The 9,906-nt window shown below is 27.2% G+C and overlaps 2 protein-coding genes across 2 annotated transcripts; one reads left to right on the top strand and one right to left on the bottom strand.

Moving 5' to 3' along the window:
* Positions 1 to 2,989: 2,989 nt before the first annotated feature.
* Positions 2,990 to 4,597, top strand: PmUG01_09019800 (conserved Plasmodium protein, unknown function; the record flags this gene model as incomplete). The annotated part of the gene is made up of 4 exons (XM_029004876.1): positions 2,990 to 3,029; positions 3,442 to 3,508; positions 3,744 to 3,816; positions 4,058 to 4,597. The coding sequence occupies 4 exons, from the start codon at positions 2,990 to 2,992 to the stop codon at positions 4,595 to 4,597; spliced, it is 720 nt and encodes a 239-aa protein (XP_028861522.1).
* Positions 4,598 to 5,647: 1,050 nt separating this feature from the next.
* On the bottom strand, positions 5,648 to 9,906 carry PRPF6 (pre-mRNA-processing factor 6, putative; the record flags this gene model as incomplete). Its single annotated transcript, XM_029004875.1, has 2 exons — positions 5,648 to 6,198; positions 6,540 to 9,906. The coding sequence occupies 2 exons, from the start codon at positions 9,904 to 9,906 to the stop codon at positions 5,648 to 5,650; spliced, it is 3,918 nt and encodes a 1,305-aa protein (XP_028861521.1).

Below are 9,906 nucleotides of genomic sequence, written 5' to 3'. Positions count from 1 at the left end.
TCTAATAACATCCATTTTCATTTAATAAACATTTTATATGTTCAATTAATTTTTTTTTGAAATTTTTTAATAAATAAAATAATTTTTTATTTATATGCTCGTAATATATAACAAATATAATACGTATATAAAATTATTATATACTTGTTATGTACTTATTACGTACGTGTTACGTAGTTATATATTAACGTGTATCCTTACTATTGTTTTATACTTATTTTGTACGTATTATATTATCTTATTATATTTTTTTACTCCTTATCTTTTTTCCTTTTTTCTCAAGGTACATATAAAATTTTTTTAAATAAATAAAAAGGGTATTATTATATATACTATATACTCTTCCCTTAAAATAGGTAGTAAAATAAAAAAAAAAAAAAATACAAAAATGTACAATGAGTTTCATAAGCTATTGTATAAAACTTGCGTAACTTTATATATATGCGTATGTATATAATTATGTATGTATATAATTATGTATGTATATAATTATGTATGTATATAATTATGTATGTATATAAATATGTATGTATATAAATATGTATGTATACAAATATGTATGTACATAAATATGTATGTATATAAATATGCATGTATAACTATATATTACATATTATGCAATAAATCTATTACACTTTAATATACCATATATATGAATATATAAATAAAATCGTATGCTTTGGATTTATATATTTATTTATATATATTTATATATATACATTTATATATTTTTTTATATTTTTATGTATATAATACATTTATATGTTTATATATATTTATATATATATATATGTATATATATGACCAATTGCTTTTTCTCCTTTGATGGAAAATCTTTCAAATTTGACTTGATTAAATACTTTTTAAAAGTGCTTAATTTTATATATAAAAAAAATGATGCTTATTTTAGTAAATACATGAAAAGGACGACTTCTTTAAAAAGTATTGCATATCAATGTTATTTTAAAAAATATATTACAATTTTTTTTTTGCTTTTGTATAATTTTAAATAAATTATATATATATATATATATGTATAATTTTATATACATGTAACTTTTTATACGCATATATAAATATTTTTACATACTATAAATTTGGTCTTAATGACTGTTATATCACTGCTATGAAGTATAAACAAACTTTTTTATTTTAACAATATTTTTTTCTTATGTTTAAGAAGAAAAAGGTGTTTGTATATAATATTTTAAAAAATATATAATATATAAGTAAATAATACAGAAGTACGTATTTTTTTCTGCTTCTTTAATATATTGACTTCACTTTGACTTATTTGATTAACAAGGATTATTTATTTTGTGTTAGTCGACAAGCAGTATAAAATTTAGGTTTTACTGTAATAAAACAGATGATACGTATCTTATATATAATATATATATATATATATATATATATATTCGTATATATTTATATATGTATTAATAACATATTCATTTTTAGTAACTGTTTTTTTTTTTTTATGCACTTTATTCATTAAAAAAATTAATTAGCCTAGAAAAAAAAAATTAAAAAAAGGTTTATAACTATATGTGCTTTTTAAACTAGTGTTAAAAGTTGCAAACTTTTCGTTTATTCTATATTTTTTTATAATAAAAATATATTTCCTCTTCCTTTTCTGTGTGCTTTTCTCTCTTTTTAATTAAAAAAAAGAATAAAATAAAAATAAAATAAATGAATAAATAAAAAATGTATGAATAAATAAATAAATATATGAATAAATAAAATATGAATAAATAAATAAATATATGAATAAATAAATAAATATGTGAATAAATAAATATATAAATAAATAAAAAATATATGAATTATAATATGCATAACGTAATTGCACATAAGGTGTTATTATATATATATATATGCAAATTAGCTTTGTTTTTGTTATATTAATATTCCATAAGGAAAAAAATATTATTTATATATACCAAATTATGTTACCGTTATTTTATAACTGTAAATTATTATACGTATAGCTTACTACTGGAAACTTTTTAATATAGCCATAAAAAATATTAAAGCATATAAACAGACGGGGATGAATAACATCTATTGCCTCCATATATATTAGTAAAATAAAAATACGAATGAACAAATATGTAAATGTATATTTATATTCATATATTCGTATGCATGTTTATATGTATATTTATTTTTTAAGTGTAAAATTATGCAAGTGATATATAGTATCCATAACGTTATAGCTTATTTTGTAAATGAGAAAATGGTTTCCTTCAAAAATTTCTTTTCAATGTAATACCATCATATTATATATATATGTATATATACTCATTTCAATCTCTTGTGTTAGTGCATGTGTATAACTTCATGTTAAAACACCTTTTAAAGAAAAAACAAAAAAAAAAAAAAAAAAAGAAAAAGCCTTTTGAAAATTGCTTAGAAATTTTTTCGTTAAATAATAATAAAGAAAACAAAGAAATTATACATAACCCCCCGAACGTAGGCAGAAAAAGTACATAACCTTTCTTAGGTTTATATATATAAGTATACAGTTGCATTTAAGTGAACAAATAAAAAAAAAAAAAATCCAACAAAACAGATAAACCAAAAGGGATATCGCACGCTTACGTGCTAACAACATACCATATATATATATTTATATTTATTTATATATATCCCTGTAATTATGATGAAGAAAAATATTAAGGGGCAAGCAAAATTAATGTTTTTTTCGCATTAGGGGGTTTTACAAATTTCACATTACCATTTTAATTTAATAAGGTAGTACGTACTTTTAAATTTAATGAATAACATGCCTATTGAAATGAGGTAAATTCTTTCTTTAAAATTTTTCCGTTAATTTTGTAAAAATTGAAAGAAGGTTCTTTTCTTTCCGTAATGCAAAAAATAAATATATTTTATATGCATAATACCATTCCATATATGTATGTATTATGCATGTACGTAAGTAAGTCCATTTAGTGCTTAAAGGGAAAAACTTTTGCCACAAAGCATGTCGAAAAAGTATTATGAAAAGCTATTAGGGGATATACGTAAGTTTTGTACAAAAAAATAATAAAATAAATAAATAAATAAATGAATGAATAAATAAGTGAACAAATGTATAAATAAATACGTGAATGAATAAATAAAGCAAATATTAACGGATAAGTAATAAATGACTAATTAGGTGTTTCCTGTTTTGATAGAAATGCCAAATGAAATTGTACCTGCATATATAATAGAATTATTAGCTGCCTTAAAATATGATCTGTGAAATGTTTTTTTTTGTTGATATATCAATAACACTTATCACCATTAAGTGCAATTTCAACTGATATATATTTTATGAGGTACTCTATGTACACACGTATTCATTAAAAGCATATATTAGGTTTTGTACTTAAAAAGGAAGTCAGCTTTTTTCTTTTTTTTTTTTTTTTTTTTTTTTTTTTGCTTATTTAGAAAATCAGTCTAAACCGGTGGAATCAAAATTTGGTTATTATATTCTCCAAAAATTTGGGTGGGAAAAGTAAGCATAAGGGAAAAAATATAAAGAGAAAAACGAATTACCTATTCACAAGTATATATTCATATTTCTTCTGCATAAAAAGACTTTTTTTCTTTTATTTATTTTTTTCTTTTTTAAAATGTTTGAAAAGATTATAGCATTTAGTATGTAAAACATAAAAAACAATTTCATCTCTTCTTTTAATACATATTTTGTTACGTATTTTTTTGATTTTTTTGAATTTTTTTTTTTTAAGAGGAAAGGGGTTAGGCAAGCACGAAAATGGCGATGTCAGTATTATGAAAATTAAAAAATATGGAGAGCACGGGGTAATTTGAAAAAAAAAAAAGAAAAAGAATATACGCAAGGTGGAATATACTATTTTTCAAAATGACTGTCCGTTTATTTATTTACACACAGCATGTTTTACATCTTTGTATGACAGCTAAGTGCTATGCCAATTTGTTATGCCTATGTTTTACGCTTATGTCTTACGTTTATGTATTACGTTTATATCATACGCTTTAAGTTTTACAACTCTCCTTTTTTTTTGTTTGGTTTTGAACATAGCTGGGTTATGAAGAAAGCAAGGAAAATGATAAGAACGGAATGTGGTGGGAAAATATGTACAATAACTGTGCGAAGAAAATAGCCTCGTCTGTTAGCGACCTCTATTCCAGTAGTAAGACGAATGGTTACAGTGCAAATGGGATATGTGAGAACAAAATAGAGAAAGAAAAAAATGAAAATGTTAAATATTCAATCTTTGTAAAAAAGAGTAGCACTGTGGTAAACACAGAATATGAAAAACTCTCATCACTTGAATCGGAAGAGAAGAAAAATTGGTCCATTAGTTATAAGGAGAAAAAACATGTTAAAATAAGAGAGAAGGAAATATGTAAAAAGGAAAAAGTTGAACGTACAAATATTGATGATAGTCTTGACATTAAAAGAAAAATAACTGAAGAAAAAGCTAAAAACGGGGACGATAAAGAAATTGCAGGAGTAAAAAAAAAAAAAGCAGAAAGGAATAAAAAGGGTAAAAGGAAAAATAAGAAAATGAAAAAGAAAGAAAAGAAAATGAAAAAGAAAAAGAAACAAAGAGAGTAAGGGGTGGAAGGTGATTGATGAAGTGCATATTTCATCTAATTGTGGTATGTGGTTTAATGTATTAGCATTCCTTATAATTAAGCGAATAAAAAAAAAAGATGATAACATGCCTACAACTATGTACATTTATTGAAAAGGAAAGAACCTATTTGCAAATTCGTTTAATATACAAATATGATAACCAATAATTCTCGTCTTTTAAATACGGAGTCGTAACAACGAAAAAAAAAAAAATTTAAATAAATTTTTTTTAAATAAAAAATAGTATTTTTGAAGTAACCATATTTTTTTTTTAATTACATTCGTTTGTTTTAATATCTTTTTTTTTTTAATGAGATTCTCTTATTTTAATGAAATTCCTTTTTTTCAATGAACTTGTGCCTTTTTAATGATTTTCCTTCCTTTTAAGGAAATTCCTTTTTTTTAATGAGCATGCTCCTTTTTAATGATATGCATTTTTTGAAAAATTGTATAGAGACGTCGTTGTTGCGTACGTTCATGAGGCAGGCACATGTGTGTGCTCGTCATATCTGCGTATAAAATAATTAATGTTTGTATCTATTTTGTTTAAACTACTTACAAATTCGTTAAAAAATTTATGAAAATATATATATTGTACAATTATCAACCACTGAGTGTAAAAAAAAAAAAAAAAAATTAAAATAAACACAAATAAATTTCATCTAGTTTTATTATTTTGTGAACATACAAAATTGAGGCAGCTGTTCAGTTGGGATGCTTGCGTTCCTTTATATCGCAAAACTAAAAAATTAAAAAAAAATTGGGAATAATAAACATATTTTAAAGGTTGTTTTGTTGTAAATAATTATGTGTATATATATATATATATATATAAATACATACGTATTTATACAGTCGTACTCATTTACATGCACGTACGTATTTATATATCCATATAATATCAAAAAAAGGAAAAAAAACTAACACACATATGGTTACATATACATATAAGTGTTAGTCCCTCTATGTGTGCGTTACATTTATAGAAAAAAAATAAAATAAAATAAAAAATAAAAGGTCACAATTTATTTATTTTTTTTTTTTTCTAGCTGTTTTATCCGTTTCTTCGTTTTTGTTACTCATCTCTTTTCTTTTATTTGTTTTCTTTTCGTCATTTTTGCTTTTAGCTTTTTTTTCCTTCGGCTGAGATTTTCCCATATTTCTCGCACTTGTTGTTCCTCCCGTTTTCCCCGTTTCTTCTTCGTCCCCCAGTTCACCTGTTTCGTCTTCTCCTCCTTGTACTGCAGTTTCTACGTCTTCAACCTTTCCTCCTGTTTCTGCGTTTTTCTCCATTCTTTCTATTTTTGTTTCTCCTCCTGCGTCAGCTTCTTCACCCTGTTCATCCCCCTTATCTTCTTCAGTCACTTCTTCTGCCTTGTTGTCCACTGGCTCAGTCTCCACGTAGCTACTTTGAAACACCGGATCATCTACGTTTTCGTCGCTAATAATTTGCCAAATTTTTTCCGATATTTTTTTTTTTAACACTTCCGGAAATAACTCCTTAATATATTTATACAACTTTTGCGGGTATTTCAATCTCCAGTTTTCAACCCGTTTCGTAATTCTGTTCCACATGTAGCCTGTATGGCAGAAATAGAAAAGCACGCAAACAAATAAATATTCAGTCATACATGCACAAGCTAACAAAAGTATAAACCTTACACTAATACACGTATACACTACACACTATTCAGTAACACTACACATACTAACACACATATACACCAACACTGCATATGCTAACACCGCACATACTAACACTGCATATGCTAACACCGCACATACTAACACTGCATATGCTAACACCGCACATACTAACACTGCATATGCTAACACCGCACATACTAACAATGAAGATGCTAACACCGCACATACTAACACTGAAGATGCTAAAACACGTATGACGGAGCTGCGCAGGTACCTCTGTTTGGCTCGGCCTTTATGCACTTGTTAATGATGTCCTTCTGGTTAATCTCGTTCTGCTGGTCAATCTCGAAGGCCAGGAAAGTAGCCCAACCATCGCCGAAATTGGGATTCAAACTAATAACTCTATAAAACCATTTCCTAGCTTTTGGAATTTTAAAATTCATCCAAAAAAGTTTAGCGACTGTTAGAACTACATAAGCATTATTTCCACAGCTATTAAATGCACTAACTGACTTGCTATTTTGTAAATTCTTATTTTCTAGTTCTATTGCTTTTGACCAAATGATGCCTGAAGAAGGGCATTCCTTTAAAGCCTCTGAAATAACAGGATTGATATTTTTATTATTACAACATAATTCTATTTCAATTAATTTTAACCATAATAAGTCATAATTTTCAATAATTTTAACTGATGCGTTATTTATTGCTGAGTTTTTCTTCTCTAACTCATTTTTATTATTAGTTAAATTAGTACTATTCGAGTTTGCATTTTTTGTATCCTCAATATTTTTATTGATATCTTCTTCATATGGATGTTCACTACTTTCGATAATTTCTTTATTTTTAAAAACATAATTGTTATTCTTTATTGAGTTAATACTCTTTATTTTGATTTTAGCCTTTTCAACTAGTGCCCTAGCTGATGTATAGTTTTTATTTTCCATCTGCAGGTCAATAGCACAAATCCATAGATTTATTGATCCAGGGCAATACTTTATTCCTTGTTCATATATTTTCTGTGCGTTTATATATGGGATGTTGTTACTTCTAAGCGAGTTGAAGTCATGCTCAATTATATTCGTCTGTTCCGCTTTTTCTTCTCTGTGTAGATCTTCCCCAGGATTGTTTCCACTCGTTATGGTTATGTCCACATTGGTACTGCTACCAAATGAGTTGGTAGTTATTTTGTTTATCTGCTTCTTATCACTATCTTCCCCTTTAAAAATTTCATATTCTAGTTCTATCTGACCAGCAATCATATACAATTTATCGAAATATTTATGTATTTTTAAAGCTTCATGTACAAGGTATTTAGCCTCACTATAATTTCTTAACAGTCTTTCCAGTTGTACAGACTGCATCCATATTTTTGGCGTATTACATTGTACTCTTGACTTTTTCAATAAAAACCTTGCTCTGTCAAATTCATTATTTTCTCTTTCTAATTTGATAGCTGCTAGTGATATAACTTCTGTGTTCTGATTGTGCATAAACGATTCTGCTAAAATTTCTCTAGCCTTATCTATTTCATTATTTAACCATTTCTGCTTTGCTAACATTAACCATAGGACACTAGATTGTGGACAATTCTTAACAGCTCTTTGTAACACTTCATCTACATTTTCTTTTTTCCCATAAGCTAATTCTAGATTAGCTAGTGCTAACCATAATGATTTTTTCGTTTTAAAATTTTTTAACGCTTCATTGTAGATAACTCTAGCAGTATGAAATGATTTATTATTAATACAATTCTGTGCATCTTGTTTGTATATACGTTTTTTATTTAAATTTTCTACACCTATATTCATAGTATTTCTAATAATGCCTTCACATGTATAAGGGAAATGGGATTTCTCACATTCTTCAGCAAATTTTATCCATTTATCTCTTTCAAATATTACATTTTTCGATGTCAAATTTTCAATACATCTTTTAATAATAATATCAACCATGTTAATATTCCCTTGCTTTTCTTCTAATTTAGATGCATTAATCCATATTTCTGCGCTCGTTGGGATCTTTTTTCTTGCTTCGTTTAAAACCTTCTGTGCTTCATTATAGTTACATAAACGTGCTAAAGCAATCCACATTTCAATACACTGAGGTATACACTCAACTGCTCTTTTTAGTAAAATATACGCATTGTTTTCATTTTCTAATGATATAGCTTCTTTCCATAATATCACAGAATTGGGTATACATTCAATAGCTTTACGTAAAACTTTTCTTTTATCATCTATATTCTTTTCTTTTTTATATGCTTCTAACCACAGTTTAACAGATGTCGGTAGATGCTTAATAGCTTTTGCTAATATTATTTTTGCTTCACTAAGTTTATCTTCTAATCGTACTGCCTCTAACCATATATCCTCATTTTTTGAACACTCAATACATCCTTTCATAATTATTTCTTTTGCTTTATCTTTCCTTTGAGCTAATTCTTCAACTCTTGCTGCTGCTATCCAACCTGGACCATGCTTAGGGTTTGTACTAATAACAGATTTTAACAATGATCTAGCTTTATTTATATCAGCTATATCTGCATCATTTACTAAACTTTTTGCATTCAAATTTGTTAAGTACCCCTTAGGATCTATGACTGTCTGTCCTTCTACACTGTCTATAAGTTCATCCAACTTTACGGATAAAACTGTTCCTCTTGCTTCCCCTAAATCATTAAGAGATAATTTGTTAGCATTGTTTAGCAGCGGTGTGTTGTAACCACTGATATTTGAAGCATTCAATGGAGTTGTATATCCTGATAAGGTAAATGGCGTATTCAAACCGCTATAAGGCATAATACCTTTCATTCCATTCCTATTATATATAGGCGTTTCTAACCCAAAACTACTCGAGCTTTTCATATATGGAGTTTGCATTCCTAATCCTATGGGAGTGCTGGTACCTAGGGATGAGGATCGTAGCACTAAGGGGGTTTGTAGCCCTAATGGGGTTTGGAACCCCGTTGAGGAGCGTAACCCTAATGGAGTTTGTAGTCCTAATGGGGTTTGAAGCCCTAATGGGGTTTGAATGCCCAGTGGGGTTTTGTACCACAAACCGAGAGGAGTTTTAAGCCCATTGGATAAGGACGTGTTATAATTCATGTGCATGTTCGAATCGTTGATTCTATTCATAATAAGGCTATCGGGAGCTGGCAAATAACTTTTAGGTACTTTCTTTTGTTTCTGTTTTGAATAATTTAAAACTGTAGGAATTGATTCCCATTCTTCTATAGTAACATTCGCTAGATTTTTTTTTAAGTCACTAAACTGTTCTTGAATCGTTGGTTTTTGTGCTCTCATTTTTGATATTTCTTCCTTTAGTTTATTTTCTCTTCTAGTTTTTCTTCTAACATCCATACGAGCATCTATATTATCATATATATCATCAGCTTCTTTGTCTTCTTCATCATATTCTGTATCTTTAAATAAGGATTCTGAATACCCATGAAATTCGTCATAATTGAAATCAGAATAATCATTTTTGTCCTTATCATCTGTTGTATCATCCCTACTAACACCCCCAGAGAAACCGGTAACCCCTCGTCCCTTCCCTGGTACATACCCCACTGGGGCTTTTCCGAAGGGTTCTATTTTTACCGAGTTAAAATTGTATAAATTATTTTTGCTATTTTTCATCAT

The sequence above is a fragment of the Plasmodium malariae genome, assembly GCF_900090045.1.
Source record: "Plasmodium malariae genome assembly, chromosome: 9".
In the NCBI taxonomy this organism is placed as follows: Eukaryota; Apicomplexa; class Aconoidasida; order Haemosporida; family Plasmodiidae; genus Plasmodium; species Plasmodium malariae.
This window is presented reverse-complemented; position numbering and strand designations above follow the sequence as displayed.